This window comes from Trachurus trachurus (genome assembly GCF_905171665.1).
Source record: "Trachurus trachurus genome assembly, chromosome: 9".
NCBI classification, from domain to species: Eukaryota; Metazoa; Chordata; class Actinopteri; order Carangiformes; family Carangidae; genus Trachurus; species Trachurus trachurus.
In genome coordinates this window covers 23406453-23428099 of record NC_139895.1, presented here as the reverse complement: position 1 = coordinate 23428099, position 21647 = coordinate 23406453, and the positions used below count along the sequence as shown (strand labels likewise).

The 21647-nt window shown below is 43.6% G+C and overlaps 2 protein-coding genes across 3 annotated transcripts in view; one reads left to right on the top strand and one right to left on the bottom strand.

Moving 5' to 3' along the window:
• Positions 1-1425: 1425 nt before the first annotated feature.
• On the bottom strand, positions 1426-6815 carry cdk7 (cyclin-dependent kinase 7). The gene is made up of 12 exons (XM_083978226.1): positions 6703-6815; positions 6412-6471; positions 6294-6327; positions 6119-6186; positions 5962-6030; positions 4547-4657; positions 3972-4090; positions 3498-3597; positions 3306-3392; positions 3053-3202; positions 2699-2837; positions 1426-1861 (listed from the first exon to the last, which is right to left on the bottom strand). The coding sequence occupies exons 1-12, from the start codon at positions 6766-6768 to the stop codon at positions 1833-1835; spliced, it is 1032 nt and encodes a 343-aa protein (XP_083834352.1). The 5' UTR covers positions 6769-6815; the 3' UTR covers positions 1426-1832.
• Positions 6816-14141: 7326 nt separating this feature from the next.
• setbp1 (SET binding protein 1) overlaps positions 14142-21647 on the top strand; it is a 34830-nt gene continuing 27324 nt past the window's right edge. The window contains exons 1-2 of one of the 2 annotated variants that reach the window (XM_083979607.1): positions 14142-14772; positions 21025-21617. In XM_083979607.1, the coding sequence (XP_083835733.1) occupies positions 21183-21617 (435 nt within the window). In that variant the 5' untranslated portion in view covers positions 14142-14772; positions 21025-21182. Of the gene's footprint in view, positions 15104-21024; positions 21618-21647 lie in introns of both variants that reach the window. The other variant, XM_083979606.1, reaches the window with a different exon arrangement.

Below are 21647 nucleotides of genomic sequence, written 5' to 3'. Positions count from 1 at the left end.
TATTTCTGTGAAAGGTGCTATACAAATACATTTATCATTATTATTATTATTATATTATGATAGAAATTCACCAAATAATAATAATAATAATAATAATAAGTAACCAACTGTTGATAATACAAATGGAAGCTATTTTATCCAGACTTTCTCCTAGAGGTATTTCTGAGAGATGTAACGTTACTCAGGTGGTCAAAATAAAGTCTGTCAACACAATAGCTTACAGATACATTTGTTATTATGTTAACCTACAGTTTTCTATAATCACTCATCACACACACAGACTTATCTTCTCAGGAAGACCAGTAAACCTGCTCATTTTAGATAACAGCTTAACTTATCTGATGCTTCTGTGACTCCAGTATTGTGTGCCTACTCGTGCTAAGGTTTTAATCATCCCACCGCAGAGCTTCACACAGGCACATCTTTATTATTCAGGCATGAGTATGTGTTACTCTCTCCCAGACCTCGTGCTCCTGTTTTGGAGCAGCATGTGGGCAACTTGTGTGCAGGTCCCATAATGACTTTCCTGGCCAATGGGCCAAGTGGACTTTCTATGAGCTTGAGCTGATAAGGTTGCTACTGCAGCTTTCTATGACTGTGGTGCTATTTGCCAAACCTGTCATCTGACCCATTCACCCACTGCAGACCACACAAAGCCTCTGTGTCCCCTGTCAGTGCTTTATTGTGGGCACTTATAAATAGGCATGAATCACACTGAACGGCCTCTCTGTGAACTTTGGTAACACAACCTCAATTTCCCGACCCTCACTGCTGAGTTCAAGAGTCATCACACTCAACATGCTAGAAAGACAGATGTATGCATTTATATACATGACTTCTCATGAAATGAATCTGACATGCCTCAAAGGAAAGGGCCTTAAACATTGAATGATGAATACAAATGTGGACTGGTTTTTGCTATTCAATAAGAAATAGACTTAATTGAATGTGAAGACTGGTTTTTCTGACAGTGCCATTCTCTTCTCTCTAATCTGATCCTGTTTGACAGGAAACCAAAAGGGCAACAGAATGCCTGCCAGATCATCAGGCCTCTGACTTGTCAGACCGAGCTGGATCACAGCCACGTTGAAGAGAAAGGACAGCGAATGAAAGCAATGACTAGTGGCACATCATTGCACGACACTGTCAGGCACATAGACGGACAGACTCCCTCTCACTGTCATTACCAGGCCGAGTAAATAAACCATCAGCATATTTCTGTCCGCACATATTCAACAGGCAAAAAAGTAAATGAACATGAAATCAGTCTGCATTCTGCAAATTGTTTGGGTGTTACTGTATGAACTTTCGAACCTGCGGGAACATTTCACAAAACCACATAAACTCACTAAATATAATGTCGTTTCACAGTGGCTTATTGAAATAGGTCAGTTGTATGCATATGCACCATTTATTGGTCTTATTACATACAAAAAAATAGAAAAGCAACATCTACATGAAATAAATCAGACTTGCTAGTTTGGTTGTTCTCTTTTTAAGTCACATAAATTAGACACCTTCCAACAGGCTCCCAGAGTTTAGGCATGAGTGGAAAAACAACCAGAGCCAACACTACTGACCACAGACAGTCTCTGCTGAACATCAATTGCTGGACTGCTGGGCACAGCAGCACCTGGATACTTAGAGCTAACCTTAGGCCCCATTCCCAACTCATGTAACAGCTATTAACTTCTAAAATGTCCTAAAGTTGACCACGTTTTCCTGGGTTTGGACTTTTTTTCGTTCCAGTGGACAATCCTGAGCCATGTGGGAAGTTGAGCCACGCAGTGGTGTGAAGAGGGCGACCACCTTATTTACCAGATCCCATCTGGTCAGAAAACTAGCTTCTTCTTCATTGCAGCTGGAAAATAACACAAAGATTGTTGTCACACACATTATAAAAAGACTAGATTCAATTTACAGGTCAGTCTATGAGGCAATAGAAGAGTGGAGTCAGATACTGTACCTGCCCTACATGTGCAAGTGAAACAAGCTTATAATGAGCAATATGCTAAACCACTAAAGTTTCCCACTACTGTAGGTTTTTGGAAACTCTCCCTGTAATATACTGTAGCACAGAGCATAGCGTATAGTCAGCCCAGCTATTTTCCAAACCACATGAGGAGCTGAAAAACTTTGAACCTCCCAGTAACACCAAGGTCCTCCTTTAGTAAAACATACCTTCCCACAATCCTCTAAACTATTTGTGTGTGTGTGTGTGTGTTCTGCTTTGCTGTATTCTGAAATTTTAACTGCAGTTAAATACGCAGCCAACACCCTGCGAATTGGTAGGTTCAGTCGAGTGGTATTCTAAATATAAGATCTCAGTGTGCATAACCATGCAAAGATGGGAAAAGTTTACAATGGAAAAAATCACAAAATTCAATATGTAACTTTGGTCTGAGTGGGATGTTCTAAGATTTTTAGCTCTCTAAAAAAACAACCTCAAACATTTATTGCAGACACTTCTCCTTTTCCTGCTCAAACCACAACTCGCACAGTTTTATCAAAATATTACCGACCAGCTTTATTTGATTTAAGGGGAACCAAGGTCAGTGAAGCACTTGGTAGACCGTGGTGTATATATATATATATATATATATATATATATATATATATATATATATATATATAGCAAACACAGTTATTTGAGTATGAGTTTATATTTAAAGTGAATATGAGCTTATGTATTCTTTACTTGTCTCCAGGCCTTCTATTTTCCTCTTGAGCCCAACTGTTTCCTTCTCCCTCAGAGCTTCAGCTGAACAGTTTGGTCTTGGGAGCTGGGGGCCTGGAGTAGGGCCAGGCCGGTTACTGAAATACTTCATCTTTAGAGCCTGAGGAAGAAGAAACAAAAGTCTTAGTATGATTTTAATTATAGAGGGACTTTTCCCCCAGCAGTGTCTACAACTAAATGAGACCACTATCATTCATCTGAATGGGGAAGTGGGCATGTCAAACCTTTTAAATCTTAGAATATGGAAAGAATATGAAATCATATAGTATTAAAAAACTCAAATGTGTTTTTTTTTCTTCTTTTTTTCCTTTTTACCTGTGTAGCAGTGGTCCTTATTGAGGGGTTAAAGGTGAAGAAGCCCTGTAGGAGCTCTAGTAGGTCGTCTCCAGCTGCACTAAATATATGTTCCAGAGGTGTGCCAGGAAAGATTTTGAAGGACACGTAGTCTGGTAGACTACTCACTCCCTGTGGAGACATTTGACAAACAAATGTACTCAAGTATTCTCACCATCTGACCAAAGCAAATACAGCCCCAGACACAACTGGGGGGGTAAAAACAGATACCAACAGGCCATGTCTCTTCTGTGGGTGTCCCAAGGGCCTCAAAGATCTTAGTGAGCTGGTCAAGATCCGAGTCTCCTGCAAGGAACGGTATCTACGGCAAAAGAGGACGCGCAGAGACGTTAGCATGGATATAAAAAGAACAGTGTTCCTCCTTGTTAATATATGAATTTTTTTTTTTAAAGTGAGGTTTGTTTACCCGAAGGAGTAACTCTGCCAGGATGCATCCCACTGCCCACATGTCAACACCCACACCGTACATCCTGGCACCAAACAGGAGCTCAGGGGAGCGGTACCACCTAGGGAAGAGATTGATAAAAATCTGAGAAAATACTTTTACAGGTCTCAGTCAGCCAGTGAAACCATGAAACCATAAAGTGCCTCCTCTCTAGGAAGATTATTTCCGTTAAATGTGTATTGAAGCCTTGCTGCTATCCAGTAGACTGATGGTTGAATTTCTATAATACAGGCTGTCACATGTCTTAACTAGATCTAATGTTATCTCCTGACAAGATTGATTTATCTTAATGAAATGAACCATATCATTTAATTATCTAAATGAATTTAGATATGCTGCTCTAAGAGGTTCCCAATGAACATAACAAAAACACATATAAAAGAGCAGAGTATAAAGTTCTCTGTCTGTACCATGGGATGGAAATAAAGCACAGACCTGGTTACAACTTGATGTGTGTAGACTCTGTTGGGGCTACCGAACGCTTTGGCCAAACCAAAATCAGCCAACTTCAACACTCCGTTCCCGTCCAACAGCAGATTATTGGGCTTCAGATCCTGGACATGCAAAGTGTCAAACATCTTACTGTGTGTTCATTACCTTTCAAGTTAAGCAGGGCAGAGAGTAGAGATGGGCATAATAATATCATAACAGTGTGCAGGTGGAAACTTTCCCAATATTATAAGACGTTTTCCATAGCCATAGCCATAGTGATGACTTGGCAGTAGTTCAGTAATAGACCACTCAGCCAAGCCTTTGTGTAAGTGTTGACATCACATCCCTCTAGGAGTGTGAAGGATGAAAGAACATGTCAAGAGAGTGTTGTCCTGCAGACCCTTCACATGTCAGATTTGTACTTTGTAATCAATGTTATTCGGAGAATAATAGTAATGTAATGAAGTATTTAATTTCCTGTGCCCTTGATTTGATTTCTGTGAACCAAGAAATCAATATTCGATTTTAAAAAAAGGAAGGAAATCCACAATAGGCACGTGTGTGTGAGGTACGCTTACCCTGTGTAAGACCCAGTGTTGGTGCATGTACTCTAATCCTTGTAGAGTCATGAGGATGTAGGCTTTGATGTGGGCTGGAGTCAGCACGAGGCTCGTGTCTTTGATGATCACCTTAGGAAGTACAACAACAAAGCTTAAGTAAAGCCAGATTTCTGATAACCAATTACCTTCATCCATTGCGTCATGTTTTTACATAGCTGCAGGCTACGTGTTCACAATGAAATTATGCTTATCAGAGGGAGCAGATAAGGGAATTAAAGGCAGCTCGGATACATCTGTGTGAAGACGTGGACACAGCTGGAGCCAGGCCAGACGGCACAGTTCAAATTCAACTTCTCTTCCAGATGATTCATTTTTCCACCCACTGTAAAATCTCTGGCTCCAGGATGTTTCTATCCTGACTATTCCTCATAATGTTTCTGACAAGAAAAGCGTCCAACCTCTGTAGTTGATGAGATCAGATAAGACCATGCAGCCAAATCTAAACATGTGGCCTAAGAATAGACTTTAAGCAACCGGTAATAACATGAGTGTCATGTTTCATCCTCATGTCAGTCTGTCCTGTGTGTCTGCTGCTTGTGACTGGGTAATGGCATCAATTCATTGTGAGAGTGATATAGATTTTTTTTTTTTTAAAGCATGCTTATCTTGTTTTGCATCACGCCATTTGAGTCTGATGCATTGGAGGCAAACACCCATCTGGAGCCTTCTGCACTAAAACAAACTGAGGACTGAGTGACTTTGTGGAGCCACTTAATGGTCCAATGAGAGCACTCACACTGCCATTCTCATCATCTCGCTTATACTGCATATTCTCTTCGAACAATAACTTTTTTTTCTCCATCTTTCATCCTGCCATCCACAGTACTGGAGGCTAAACACAACAGCAAATAAATCCATATCAAAGTTGCCCCACACATGTAAAATGTGACATTAATTTCAATGCACTCCCCCTTGAGGTCCATTCTTTATTGGGGAAGCAATAAACGCTGAATTTCCATCTGGTGGCCCAATGGTGAAATGCAACTTCTTTTATAAGGCTTTTGAGCACCAACAATGTAGGAGAAAAGCCCAGCTTTCAAACTCTAGAATTCACTGATATTTTCCTGAAAAGGCTGATTTATTATTTAGTTTTGAGAAAACTGGTTACAGACTCAATGAGGTATTTAAAACTCCACTGCAATAACATATCTATATAATATTAATTATCAATGTAAGGTGAACAAACCAAAAACCCTTATAATATTTATTATATATTTATGAGTCAAAGTCCATAGAGTCTCAGTGGGGTAATGCACAAGACTGCATATTACTGTGTAAGTGTTCATGTTACCATGTTGTTATATGTTATGTTGTCTTATAACATTATATGCAAAAAGAAAGACAGGTTTTGTGCAGGAATGGGAGCTTCTCACCTCTAGATCCGTTTCCATGAAGTCAAACACGAGACTGATGTTAGATTTGTGTCCAAAGGCATCCAGCAGCTAAACACACACCACATTACATATTAATGTTCTGTTCACATTACATGAACAAGAGTGATATCAAAAGATAATGCTAACTTTCACTCACCCCTATGATGTTTGGATGATGTAACTCCTGCAGCAGTTTGATCTCTCGCAGAGCAGTCCTATTTATTCCTGTTCAGACAGTAAGAAACCAGACAGTAGCATGTGGATTACATGAACTGGACTGCGAGGTTTAAAAACTAACAAACAAAACATTAAAAACGCAATTAAGCACTCACCATCTCTAGCCTCGGTTCTGTGGCCAACCTTTATCTGCCAGGGAACAGACAAACGAACAGTTATTGATCACCAGCTCAGCAGACAAAGGCTAACAGGTGTCTTGAGCTAATTTTGTACCTTTTTAATGGCAACTATGTTGTCAGTGGTCTTGTCTCTGGCTTTGTACACTGTGGCGAACTGGAATGGAGAGACAGAAAGCCATGAATATAGAAACACCGAGCCCAAAAAGTCATTTTAACCATCACCCGTGTTGTGAGGAGCATGAAGCAGCAGGGCTTTGTTGACATTAGCAACCAGCAGACGCTTGCTAGCTTCGCCCTCATGGCGCCGACACATCCAGCCGCGGCGGCCACGGAGGAAAACAGACTGAGATATAGTCACCGGTCACCGGTGTGTTTCTCTGCCTACCTGGCCCTCTCCGAGGAAATCCAGCTTCTCGTATCGTTTGGCTCTGGATTTCACATCAAGCGCCATGGCAGCTAACTGTCATTTCACCAGGAGCCGCTTCCTGCCCAGTTAAAGGTCCGCGAGGACTTTTTCCGGGTTAAAGGCGGATTTAAATTGAACAACAGCGGCATCTACCGGTTTGAGGAGGAGCAGCGAGCAGCACAGGTTTGGCTCAACATGGACATCTTAGCGCATTGTGTGCCACAATTTTTACACTATGATTATACTTCACCTTTCTTCTTATTATTACTTGTTATTACTACTTCTGCCGAAATAGTAATAACTAGAGAATGCATTTCCCGAAGGAAATACGGGTGAATGCTGAAAGCTGGAAGCTGAATGAGCTGAATAAATTGTTGAAACAATGCTGAATTAGGCTAAGTGAAGAAATTGCTGAAGCAATCTTGAAAATATGAAACAATATCTGAAGAGTAAAACTAAAACATGTAAGAAGGAGGTTGTTTGAAATGATTGGAAATTAGTCTACTTGAACTGTTGAAGATTAGTATGAAGAAATTGAAAACATATTTAAAACTGACAGCTTGAAAACATTTTTGAACCATTAGCCTACTAATATAGGCTAGATGAAACAATATCTGAAGAGTAAAAGTAGAACGTGTAAGGAGGCTGAATGACATGACATGGTGGAAAAATAGCCTACCTGAACTACTAGATAGCCTATAAGTGTAAAAAAAAAAAAAAAAACGTGTTAAAGGTCTAAAAGCAGTAGAAATGTTGAAAAGGCAGAGGAACAAACTTTACAATTTTTCAAAATTCTCTCTAAATCTTAAGTTCATCTAGACTTTTCTTATTTATTTATTTATTTATTTATTTTGTAAAGGGACCATGTAGCTACAATATTAAGCATAAACGTTAGCATTTAATGCATTGTACCAGAGTTAGCTAGGAGCTAATTTACATCTATACTCCCTTGGTAGCTAGATCAAATACAAACTAGATAGTTTAATACAATATAATATAATATAAAACATATAATAATATTTTCACTTATTATGGGTGTTTTATTTTTTCATACCTCACGTTATGGTGTCTTAATCAGTGAAATTGTTGCAAATTCCTATAACATCTGACATTCATGATGCAATATGCAATTGTGTTATGGTCCTGACAGTTTGCCTTTTTCTCTCTCTTTTTTTTGTGCAGTTAGCAGTTTGACATTGGTCTCCTGAGAGTCTCTTCTGTCAGTTAGGAAGGTTTTGTGATCTATGCACCAGTGAGCACATCTCTACATCCCATCTCCATACACAGTAGATACCCTCACATCCCACAGGATTAGGCATGGCTCCTCTCTTTTGACCCTCCCTGTCTCCTACACACACACACACACACACACACACACACACACACACACACACACACACACACACACACACACACACACACACACACACACACACACACACACACACACACACACACACACACTGTGTTTCATTTTCATGTAAAGTTTGACAAGAGAAGTGTGAAGGATCAGCAGGCCTAATACACCCCTCATTCTCCTCTCAGATGCATGCACATTCATATCCTGACAGCTCACAGATGTGACTGACAGGACCGTATGTGCCCATGCAACCATGCAGAGAAGAGAAGAGAAGAGAAGAGAAGAGAAGAGAAGAGAAGAGAAGAGAAGAGAAGACTCTAGCCCAACTCTTTACTGGTCTTGTATCATAAACCTTTAGGGGCACATAACTGTCCAGTGGCAGACATAACTCATACCCACTCACGTCACTAGCTCTAAAACAAATGTGACATATTGATGTCCCCTCTCTAATTCTGATATGATTCGAGGGCGGTCTCGTGCTCATTCCCTTCAGTCTCAGTGAGTCTGCAGGGGAGAGCTGCAGCTGAGTTATAAGTGACTCTGGTGGCACTTTGTCACAGTGAATCTCATGATTGCATGGGTAACATTATGCACACAATCTCACTTTGGTTATTTGTCACATTAGCAGATGGTGATGCTGTTGAGCTTGTGTGTGTGTGTGTGTGTCTATACTTCTGTGTGGCGGGCAGGAGGAGAGTGAAACCACAAGGCTGTTTATCAAACTCGTAGGAAGTGGGTGTTGTTGAGCGAGGACTTGTCGCTCCACCACATCCTGCTGCTGGGAGAAACTTCAGATGGGACAGCGTTCACACGATGTACAGTAAACAACAAATGCAGACCAGGTGTCTTTTTCATGTGCATGTGCTTGTGTACGTGCGTGCACAAGCACATGTGGCCACCTCATTCTTCCTGCATGACACTTCACACTGATTGTACGGTTATATTTGAAAGAGATTTAAATGTATTGGGCGACCACTGAGATGTTTGTCTTTGTAGATCAAAGCTCTTGGCATCACCCTATACTGTACCTAACGCACGTTCTGCAACTGATGATCAAATTGGCTTTATGCCATTACCACCACAACCAGCTACAAACTATGGAGGCTATGCCATGTCAAAATACAGATACACAAGATCTAACAACCTGATGAAAGTGTAAAATAATAATAATAATAATAACAGAAAAGGCCACTAGGCCAGGAGAGGAAATAACAGTCAAAACTTTAAGCTCACCTCATCATTTTGAAAAGGAGTATCCCAGAGTGTTGGCCATTGTACTTGAGTTTCTGTTGTAGACACTTTAGTAATTTATATGCTCTCTATTGGGGTCATTACAGTGGGAGGATGAGGTTTAAAAGCAACTCTGTTGCACTGACTGAATGTGTGAGTGATGAATGATTCAGCGCTATCACAGTCACAGTGCTGTATCATACACCTGCCTTTGTCTTCATTTTACTCACAGCGTCTCGAGGGGAAGTGGCTGCGTTTTGTCATCTAGAGAGTATTCCTCTTTGTTTCTGTTTCTGACTCTGTCACATAAGCTCCTGCCACCACCACCCCCCCATACACACATACACACACAAACACACATACAAACACACACACACACAAATGCAGCTGTATATGACCACACGCACAGTTAAAACACAACAGGATGTTGTAGGGTGGATATATGGGGTGTGAATGTTCACACAAGCCGTGACAAACAATATCTGTTTCTGAGAACTAATGATTATCATTTATGTATTTATTAGACATGGCCACACTTTATCTGATACTTCCCCCTCCTTCTTTGGTAAAGCACAGAAGCTTGGATTTGAACCCAACTTTATCAAACTTCATGTTTATTGTCAGGCAGCAACCACACATAGTCCACAGCATGCTTCATTCTGCCCCTTTCACGTTTATTCTTTGCAGATGTCTGCAGTGACAAGAAAATAAAAAAGCATAAGGACAAACAGAAGGACTATCATTATCTTCCTTGCTGCCATTTGTTTACAACCAACGCAGAGATTCGTCAAATTGGTGCTGTCAGTCCCAGGCTGCATTGTTAGACGGCAGAACTGTCAGTTTGAATAAATATTAGGGCAGATTTTTTTTCACCACTGTCTTCCTCCAGCGTCTGAAGCATCCGCACACACAGGGCCTCGCGGAGGACTTCAAGACAAGCCCACTTGATAGCCAGGCTCGTACAGAGACATTATGATAATGTCCCTATAAGTAGCAGGGGGATGGGTGCAGTGTCATCTCTTCACATAGACAGTCAGCGGGGAGTCCACAGTCAAATGCATTTAGGATAGTCTCTTTGTTGTTGTTGTCTTAGTTCCCATCTGCATTGATGTTTTGTTCCTGTTTGCATTTCCTCTCAGACATCATTATCTCTCTCATTAGAAGAATCTCTATCTCAGCCCCAAATGGGGAACAAAGTCTTGTAATAACTCTTTATCTTCTCTTTGTTTGTGTGCGTGTGTCTAATGTGTGCAAACTGCAGGTGGGCAGTTAAGTCCTTAATAGAGACTGTACGCTGTTTTCCGAGCAGATCTAATTAATTTCTATATGTAGTCTGTATGTTCAGTATTTGGCAGAGTAAACATAGCAGATCACAAGTCGAGCATGAGTGAAAAGTGAACCAGAATGGATTCAAAGCCATTTTGCCTTGAGTGCACTGAATGTGTCTTGTCCCACCAAGCAGCAGGGTGTTGAAGCCAGGCGTCTTTGGAAGGTAAATGAGGGAGAAGAGTCCATTCTGGTTTATCTGAGTCTATCAGGAGCTGGAGATAACCCCAGCGGTGTGTTTTCCAAGAAGTCATCTACTTTATTAACCCAGCCAGATCACTGTGGCCTCAGTAATCAACCTTGTCACACGTCCCATTAACTTCTCACTTTCTCGCTCCTTCAGACACACACACACGCACACTTACACAAATGCACTTTCGCCATACACATCTGTATCTAAACACACGCAAGTGCACGTTATCACCCACAACTGCATGTTTCTTGCACGCTTTCACTGTATGTCTATATGGGCATGGTCTCTGTCCTCTGCACACACATACACACATGCACGCACGCACACACACACTCACACACAGTCCCTCTCTCTCTCAGCTAACTCCATTACCTCTGTCAGTCCCAGGGGTCTCTCAGCTCTGATGAACCCTCTGCTGCCCTGTGAGATTAGTGGACTCCCTGAGAAAAGCCCTTCATTGATTGAACGTGAGTCTCCCCTGCTCACACAATGTCAGCTCAAGGTTAGCGCGCTGGCTCTGTCTCCCCGACGCAGTCAAGTGCAGTAGCTTTGTTATGAATATCAGTGTGTTATTATTGTTTTAGCTCTGCTGACTCCACTGCTTATATTATTCATAAAGACGGCAAACCAATTATTGACATTCACCTTCAGAGTCTCTTTTCCCTTCTTCTCTCAGTCTTTCTCTCCAGTGGCCCCGCTTAAAACATTTGCCAGAGCATTTATTAATTGTTAACTCATTTTTTCCCCTCCTTCTTCACCTCCTTTTTCATCTCAATCTCTTCTCTCCCCATCGATGAAACCACAGAGGCACTGTTGCCTCATAAAAGCCTCAGCATTTGGTAAAGTGGTTTGAATGAGATTCACTTTTTATGTATTGCAAATCAGTCATGAGGAAGCATTTACTTTGTGTCCCACTTGAGGGAATGAAGATCTTCCAGACAAAAAGGCAGGAAGAGATGAAGGAATGGGGGCAGCTCTCAGTCTGTAACAGGGAGTTAGATAAACGGCTGGATCGGGAAGACAGATTGATCTTTTTATGTTGAACTTGATGAACATAAATGACGCTCCAGATTTCCTGTAGCAGTGAATAGAGATGAAAGGATTATCTAGATATTTAGATCATTCAGGCAGGAACATTGCCCTGCACTGCTGTCTCTTTCCTCCCCATCATAATTCAATATTTACAGTTTAAGCTGGAAAACTGCTCCCTCTTGGCTGCCTGTATCTGGTATCCATGGCAACAGATTCAAGAACAGAGTGCCTTCTGTATGTGTCTGCGTGTGTGTCTGCGTATGTGTGTGTGTGTGTGTGTAATGTTTACTGATACACTGCAATTGATTGGTTGTTGGGGAGCAGCTGTTGACCCCTCACTCTCAGGGGTCTCTTTGTATTCTTGCACACATCCCAAATCAATAGACACACATGAATGTGAACACACACAGACGCAAACACATACACACACACATTTGTTATTCTATATTTGTGAGGTCTTAATATTTATTTTAGAGTCAGATCTTATTTCTCTCTCTAATAAAAAAAAACCCTATACAATCATATAAACCATAGTTTAAATGTTGTCTTAACTCATGACTATTAAAACAGAGCATAATGTCAGAACAAGAGTGCAGGAGAATATTAACCCCCTTTACTACAGTAAACATCATGCCCAACAAAATTCAAATCAAGTAATGTTGTCATCTTGAAAGTATTTTTCTCAGCTTATTATCATTGTCAAACCATTTGGTCCTCATAAAGGTAGAAATACAAATGCACACAAACACCCACATGCAGTAATACAATACTGGCCCCAAGCCCATAAGTGGAGAAATGAGCAAATGGGCAATAAAGAGTTGCTGTGGCATTGTTATGAAAACACGTCCAATGAAATAGAGAACTCTACACACAAATGTATATGCACATACACACATAACCCATGTGTGAATCTATCCAATGTGCCACAGCAAAGGAAGTGAAACACAACAACACCCAAAACCACTGATGGCATTGCAGATTTTTTAACTACAAGTTTGAAACTGCTCGGTGCTTAGATGCGACTGAGCTCACAATCAGAAATACCACACCTGCTAATGAAATATCTCTCAGTGGGGGCTCCACACACACGCACAAACACACACACACACATGCCAGGGATGAGTAACAGCTAGTAACTGTGGGGCACCACAGAGAGAAAGGTCATCTGACATCATTTGCATCGCTTGTTAATGTTAAAGGATGTTTTCCATACAAGGAAGGTCAAGTTTTGCATGGCGACACGATACAAACATAACTTCTGACAATGATGAATTAATGGAACAACTGTGGCTTGTTCATAGCTGGTTGATGTGGGTTTTCCACCCTCTGCTAATTTGACATATTAAGGGGAAAGCACCGACACATGCACGCGCACACACACACACACACACACACACACACACACACACACACACACACACACACACACACACACACACACACACACACACACACACACACACACTCCCAATCTGCCTTTATTCACAAACTCCACACACACATCCACCTTCCTCTGAAACTTTCATTTCACCGAGCTCACAGTAGAAACTGGACTCAACTACCCTGCCAGTCAAATGACACAATCATCATTCGGTAGCTGTGGTTTATGGGCAAACCATTTCCTATTAAGACAAGGGTGAAAGACTTAATAGAGGTTTGCACAAATGTTTCATGCAATGATTCACACCTCCCCCAAGGATATGCAACATCTGATAAGTTTGGTCTGGTTTTGACTCAGCAGAAGTTTTGTTGTAGATGAAGAGAGTCCAACCATTGTATCATATTCTTCTTAACAGGTCTCTTTGAACTGGAAGAAAGCTAAATTACCTTGATGGGATAAGCTTGTAGTTTGCTCAATTTAGGGTGTAGTTAATCCATTTTGAGAATATACATCTGTTTTGTGTCTGTTGATCTCATTTATTTCTTATTCTATGTATATGTCTTTTGTACACATTGTGATGTTGCTATGTTCTCCTTTGGAGAAGTCTAATATTTATGTGTTTTTTTTTTCTTCTTTGACTTCATTCAGCATTTCTGCATGTTATAAAATAACCCAGGCTTTATAAAAGTTTCAATGTATGCAGGCACGCATCTTGAAAAAAAAAAAAAGAAGCGCCAAACATCTTACTCCTTGCTGCAGAGGCTCCAAAAAACACCGAGGCTTTTTGCCAGATGTTGCCCCCCCCCCCCCCCCCCCCCCCTTTGCATTACATTAAAATAGCACCATGTCTGTATGAGCAGTCCCACAGGAGAAGGCCCTGGGAATTAGCGGGGAGGTTGCAAAAGGAGAAGACGCGCTGATCGCGTTTGCCGCCAGGTGGAGGCGATGTCGCTCCTCCTCTCCTCTCCTCTGCTCTCCTCTCCTCTCTGCTCGGCCAGAGCTCTCAGTCTGCTGGGTGAGATCATTACCAGACACCAGGCTCCGGGACCTGACATTCACCGATCGGAAAAGCAGAGAGCGAGAGAGAGAGAAACTGAGAGAGAGCGAGAGAAAAAAAGAGAAAAAACCCTGATCCGATGCAACCGGCGACCAAACGACCTAACCCACCGTCTCCTGCCTCGGCTCCTCTTGTCCTGCGCGCTGACGGCTGAAAGCGCGGTCTTGTCGCTGACATTTCCCCGCTGGATTTTGGGCTTGTAGTCGGATGCGGGCTTGTTTTGACTGCAGTAATAGTGCTACTCACCCCCCTCCTCCTCCTCTTTCGCCGCCGCCTCCTCCTCCTCCTTCTCTCCTACCAACCAACAAACCGAGTAGGAGCGGATTTGCGAGGGGCTCTCAGCGCCGTGCAGCTCACCGAGCGAGTGACCAGCGATCCTGCAAAGGCACCGGGGACGCACTCTGTTGCACCGCCGCGACTCTCCGCCTCACAGGACTCAATCCACCAGAGCCTCGAAAGATCTGATTTCTGTGAGGAATTGGACATAAGCGCCAAGTTTCCGATTGGATTTTTCCCCCCTCCCCTGTGCGGCTACCTTGCTTCTGTCATCAGATCGGCTGCAAATCCTATTTTCGCTCCCCCCCCCACCTCTCTCTCTCTCTTTCCAAAGCACCGTTGACGCCATTTTCCTCGGGGTTTTCTGTCAAAAAATATATACATATATTCTGGCACCGTTTGACAGCTCCCCGGGAGGCTGTCATCTCATCCGTCGCTCGTGTAAAATGCGTCTAAATGGATTGTAAACGATCTTGATAAAATATTTACACGTTAGAGCCGAGTGTGTGACAACATTAGACATGGGTAAGTAGCCCCGGTTGACTAGTCACATTGCACACCTGAATACACCTCTGCTGTAAATGTGTTAATGTTTTTATTAATGTTATATGCTGCTGTGTGCGCTTGCTTTTCGTGTTTGCTGTGCATGTGTGTGTGTGTGTGTATGTTTTTCACATGCCACCTTCACCTGCAGCCTTTTACATGTTGTCTGCCATGTTACAGAAAAAAAAAATTCCTTCAGCTATAAATGACATGGAATAGGTGTAATTGCTTGTAAGTCACATGGCAACAAATTCGACCAAACACACGCACGCGCGCACATACTCACACCGCCGCGCGCGCACGCACGCGCGAGCACGCACGTAGACCACAGACCACCCTGAGCAACGCTGTACCACTCAGCCTCCATTCATTATGACTGTTTTACCTTTGTAATTAGGTTGCAGTGAGATTAAACAGCTAATTGGGTCAATGGGATGAAGTGTCCACTGTGTCTCTGGCTGCTCAAGGTCTGAGTCCAGTGTTGTTCTGTTGTGCTGGAACCTCCTGCATCTCCACTGACACTGCTAGTCCATCACATAGCAGTGACAGTGTGTGACATGCAGCAGGCAGATGGTTGTTACTCCCTCAGTCTGTCATGAGTTATGTCACGTTGAACTGTGTCCTGCAAAAATCATGTAAGATTTTTAAGATGGGATTGGATGGTCCTGATGGAGTTACTGAGGCTAGAGAGAGACAAATGTGTCATGGATGGAGCCAAGTGCTTGGAAGTTGGAGGCTGAACTATACACTCAGAATGCATGGAGTGTGTTTTAATTTCTGACTTTTGCATTCATTTGTGTAATTGGAGCCCCCCAAAACCCACACATGCCACCATAGCTACACTTGAGAGATGCCAGTTATGCATACAAATGTGGTTTCCACATTGCATCCAGTAACGCTCAGTGGGAGCCCAGCGCTCCTTCCACTCTGGTTGCATTCATCAATAGCTGATCAGTTTCACGTGGCTTGGAGGTGGGTGTGAGAGAGAGAGAGAGAGAGAGACGCTGTGGCCAGAAGTGATGGCCATGCTTTGGCTGTGTGGAGGAAGGTGCACGGCTGAAAGTAAATGGCAATACGCCACTGTTATCAGCAGCGCCCAGAAACCTCAGTCTCAACCACATCACCAGAAGATAAATAGACAAGCCCCCAGTGAGTCAGGGGGGAAGTGTGGAAAAATGGTCAGGTTTCTGTAGGATATATGGGAATGAAGGTGTGAAAATGAGCAGTTGATAAAAAAAAGAGGAACAAGGACATGAGCAGAGAGGCAATTGTAAGAGAAGTGCGTGACTAGGTGGAAAGAAATGGGGTTGAGGGATGGATAATGGAGGTGATTCAGACTCGGATGGAGCCATCGATCTTGTCTTGTTAACAGGTTTGGGGGAGTTGAAACTCCAAGTCTGGCAGCAGCTTTTTTTTTTGTGGCGTAAAAAGTATGAAGCAGGCTATTAAACCCCCCGTTAGGTAATGAGATGCCCATGCCACCCTTAAATTAAAGCATGAGAAATCGATTAGGTGTATCCCCTTCTGAGCTGGATACCTCGGGTCGAAACAGGATCACAGAGAAGGGGGTGGGGTTGGGGGGTGGATGTGAACGGGATCCAAGGACAAATCTAACTGTTGGCAGGCTCTCTTAGCAGAATATCAGCACTGGAGTACCTTTTGGCAGAGCTCACAGAAAAAAGAGAGAGGGAGGAAGAGAGGGAGAGGCAGGAGGAGGGTAAAGGAAAGAGGTAGCACAGAGAAGAGGGGAGAAAACAGAGGTTGGGGTGGAGGAGGGAGTGGGGGGGTTGAAGGGAAGGAGGAAGACAGTTGGGAGTAGGGGAGGTGTTTTTGCTGACAGCCATTTTGTGGCTTCTGCTGCAGTTAAAATGGTTTAACATTCATCTGCTTCTGCGGAGTAGTTAGGTGAGGATGGTTTTAGTGCTACCTGGCATATGGCTCATCCAGAGGAGTGTGTGCGTGTGGGACTGCACAGAGCGGCTGCAAGGCCATTATTTTCTATTATGGCCATCCCACACATGGCACTTAATGGTCGTACATCTAGTTGCCCTGTAGCTGCTGAACACATGCCTGTGCCATCCATGCTGAACTGGAGACAGGGGTGATTTTATTCTGCATTTCTTATCTAAATAGAAGTTGTCAGTATTCACTTGGAAAACAAATGGACTCCTTGATGCGGACAGGGTGAAAAGATGGCTTCGTTCACCTCATTGTACACTGAGGCAGAGCACTATTAGATATCCAGTTTGAAAACTCGTGCTCGTGCCCACTGGATTTGGAAGCGCTAGAAAGCGGGGGCCATTCCTTTTGATTTGTCTCCAGCCAAAGATTGGATCCCTCTAGAAACATTGGTTTACATGATTGCCCCTTCACTAGAGGGCAGGATTAAAAGAGAAAAAGAGATAAATGAAAAATGAAAATGGCAGACAGACAATGTTCATCATCCCCCTGAGATACTCATCTACAGCCAGGGATGGCCGAGCCTCTCCTACACTCTCACATCAAAGAAAGACAGGGAGAAAAAAAAGACTCTTCACCTTGTGCAATCACACGGGCGTTTGGTGTGCTTGTGGATGTGTGAATGTGTGAATGTGTGAGCCTGTGTGTGTGTGTCAGTGTGTGCACGCGCATCTGTCTGCATGTGTGTATGAGCTATTTGTGAGTCCACCTCAGGCACTGGGCTGCTGGGTATGCAGCCTTAAAAGGTTGTGTTTCTGCTGCCATTTCTCTCTCCCTGTCTCACTCACACTCCGACTCTTTCTACCTCTGTTTTGTCTGAGTCCATATCGCTCACCATCTCTGTTCTGTCCATCTGTATCCCATTATCGATGCTTTATCATAATTGTTTTCAAAGGACAAGGCAAAATGTTGGAGGAGGATCTCATTCACAGCCTTTTTGCATCCAGCACAGGGATTGACCTTATGCTATTTGAGAGGGAAGCTGGTTAGCGCTGGCAGTTTTGAGAACATAATAAAGCTATTTATGCAGCGAGTCTGGCCTCTCACAATCACCCTGCTGTCTGAGGCTAGTCGAGGTGTGTAAGTGTGTGTGTGTGTGTGTGTGCGTGCGTGTCAGCATGTTTGTGTGTGTAAGAGTGAGAGAGGAGAGAGAGAGAGGAGACAGTGAGGCTCAGGCTAGCTAGACGAGGGAGGCCCGAGGAGGGGTCAGTCTTACATAAACTCTCAGCCTGTCTGCCAGTAACAGAGAACTAACACAGCTTAGGGCACCGAGCAGGGAGGGAGGAGGAATAGTCATGACCCAGCTAAGTAGTTTACACAGTAATGGCCCAGAACGAAGATTGTACTGATGTATGACGCCATTTTGTTGTCATACTGGGTTAGAGTTGTGAGAGGGCACTGAGTCTTTAAGCGCACCACCCAAAGTGGGATAGGTTTTTCTTTTTGATGTGTGTACATGTGTGTGTGTGTGTGTGTGTGTGTGTGTGTGTGTGTGTGTGTGTGTGTGTGTGTGTGTGTGATGTTGTGGTTGGCAGCTGTCTCTTTTTCCTGTCATTGTCCACACAGTCACATGACAGACAGGGTGGCTTTCACACATACCATCAGGGCGAGTCACCGAGCTGACATTAGGGACTGGGAGGCTCCTGGAGGACCAAACAGGGTCATATGGGCAACTGTAGGACCAAGGCCTGAGCCTCCTGCATGGGCTCACTGTCTTCTGGTTAGCCCTGTAAAACTTTGAATACTTAAAAGTTATTGAAGCACCACAGCGGCGGTTTTGCATGTTTCAGGCCATTAAATGCAAATTGCCTTTACTGTACATTACTGCTGACCATTTTCCAAAGCATACCATACGTTTTTGGATGGATTTTTCAACTTCCTGGCAGCCAAGGGGCTTTATTCATTTTAATGGGGTGTGAAAGTCAGCTTTCAGAGACTTTCCTGAGATAGGCCATCCATCAAACTGAATTTTTAGCCTCTTTATTATTTATGTGTCCGTGTTGCTGATCGATGTAACACTCGTTGTTGTGTGTGGTTACGCAGCGAGCAAAACCACAGCGACCAAGTTTTGAAGACTCTTTTTACGGGAAGTGTTAGATTAAGGAGGCACTGGAGATTTCAGATTGCCAAAAAGCTATGTGATCACAAGCTGTGTTGTTTGGATATTTAAATCAATAAGACCAACATTTACTGTGTAAAAAAGGATCATGGGAATTTGGTATTTTCTTGCATTAAACAGGTTGCTGTCAGGCAGCTACGACGTGAAAGTCTTACCAAAGATTTTCTTGACAGCAACAGCAAGGAATCATTTTCAGAAGAGTTGCTCCTCAGAAGAGGAAATAATAGAACTAGGACACAGAAATAAAGCAGACCGAATCTGCGGTAGGATGATGGATTGGCTAACTCAAGTATGTTTTGCAAGCTCCTTTCCATCCTGCACTCAATGAATGAATCAATGACAAAATCAATGACTTCCAGGAAGGTAAGGAAACCAATCTGAAAACATATTGGCATGATTTGGAAAATGGTTGGTGTTGTAAACTCTGCCATGACTATAAGTGGTTTGGGGTTCATAAGCTTAAACGTGCAAAACCACTGTTATGGTCTTTCAAGTCTTTGAAATTGCGCTGTGGATTATGATTATTCAATCACACTCTAAGCATGTGCTGTGAGGCTTGTTGGGTATTATGATGGGGATCAGCTGTTTGTACAGTAGCGTGGGCTGGTACAGTGAAGACCCACACACATGGTGTAAAATGCTCCTACAGTAACTATGTCAGAGAGTGTATTAGCGGGGGGTGGGAGGTGGATAATTCTGTAAACCTTTTCGTGCTCTCAGGTCACTCTTAAGTCTGCAGCGAGCAATAAGCTTCCACAAGAGTCATGTCCGCAGGTAGTGGTCTGGGTTCACATCAGTGTAAATGGTGTCTGTCTAAGCTCAGTGTGTGAGACGGCATTCCCCACTTCCAGCTCAGTCATGCCTCATGTCATATTGACTGATGGGATTCCCTGGAGCTGGAGTGAGAAGTGTAGTCCGCTGTTTGTTTTGGTTGCTTTCTGTTTATATGCCAGTGTGTAAGTAAGCCTGTGTAAGTGCATATGTGTGTGTGTGTGTGTGTGTGTGTGTGTTCCTGAAAGTATGTAATATACATCTGCACCCGCATGTGCAATGATCCAAAAATGAAGGTCTGGATCCTGTGAGAAGTGGCCTTTCCTCCAGAGAGCAGAAATAACAGCAGGGGTGCAGAAGTACGTTGGTGACAGCAACACTGTCATTTGTGTGTGTATTTATGTGCATAAGTGTATGGAGTTTTTCATGCATGTGAGCAGCAGTGCCACTGCATGCGTGTGTAAAACAATTCAGACGCTGGTTTTTCCAGACCAGCTCGTAAACCACATCTGGGGAAAGAATTTAGATTCCTTCCCTCTGTCTTTCTCTGCTGCTTTCCCTTTTCCCTCTGTGTGATTCCCTCCTTTCTTCCCAGCTCTGGTGAGAAGAAAAAAAAACAGAAGTCAGCTTCTTTCATTTTTTCTGTCTTGTGTCCTCAGGCTAACTTCAGCCTGGTTTTAGAGCAAGAGGAATGTCTTATTTTGCATTGATCACTCTAGAGTGTCTGCACTGCTCTGCCTCAGATCTGTCGTAGGGATAGAGCGAGGAGCCGAGCGAGGGAGAGAGGATTAGCAAAGAGCGACTAAAAATTAGTTTGTTTATGCGGGGTACAAAATGCAAATGAGAGCGTGGCAGCATGCCTCTACAGCTCTGTGATGAGCGTGTGTGTTTGTCTTCGTACATAACAGGCAGCTAGTGATGTTGACGACAGCAGACAGGCCTGTGTGCTGAGACGCGGTGCTGGAATGGCAGCTATGGAGATGACAGGACAGGATGTTTTAGCTGCCTTTTTGTTTTTTTTACTAATCACATCATTCACCTGCTCTCTCTGCAGACTGTCCCTGGCTTTGCTGTGTTCCTGTGGGACAACCGACGCAACCCCAGTAGCTGACTTACAACAACCAACCAGCCGGACAGACTACTGCTCTCTATCTTCCTCTTGGCTGGCTGCCACAGCTTCCCCCATCCTGACTGGCTCTGGCGGGAGCGTGGATGGAGCCAAGGGATCTGGTTGGCTCGGCCCGACCCAAAGAGGTGGAGTTACAGGGAGGCAGGGTGGGGCCAAATGAAGAGAATCAGGAAGGAGCACGGGGCATCGGTTTGGTGTGCCGTGATGATGTGATTATTGGTGCCATCAGCGAAGGGGAGGGGCTAGAGGAGCATGGGGAGGGGCTTCTAGAGGAGCAGGAGTTCTCCATCAAGGAGGCGAGTTTCCAGGAAGGAAGTCTAAAGTTGAAGATCCAGACCACCAAGCGCACCAAGAAGCCCCCTAAAAGCCTTGAGAACTACATTTGTCCCCCGGAGATCAGGATGACCATCAGGCCTCCGGTCGGTGAGGGCAAAGCTGGGCGGCAGGGGCGAACAGGAGGCGGGGCAGGAACAGGGCGGGGCCAGAAGGAAGACGAAAGAGGACCCCCAAGAAAACGGGTAAGTCACCGCCTCTGTAAGTGCTGCCGC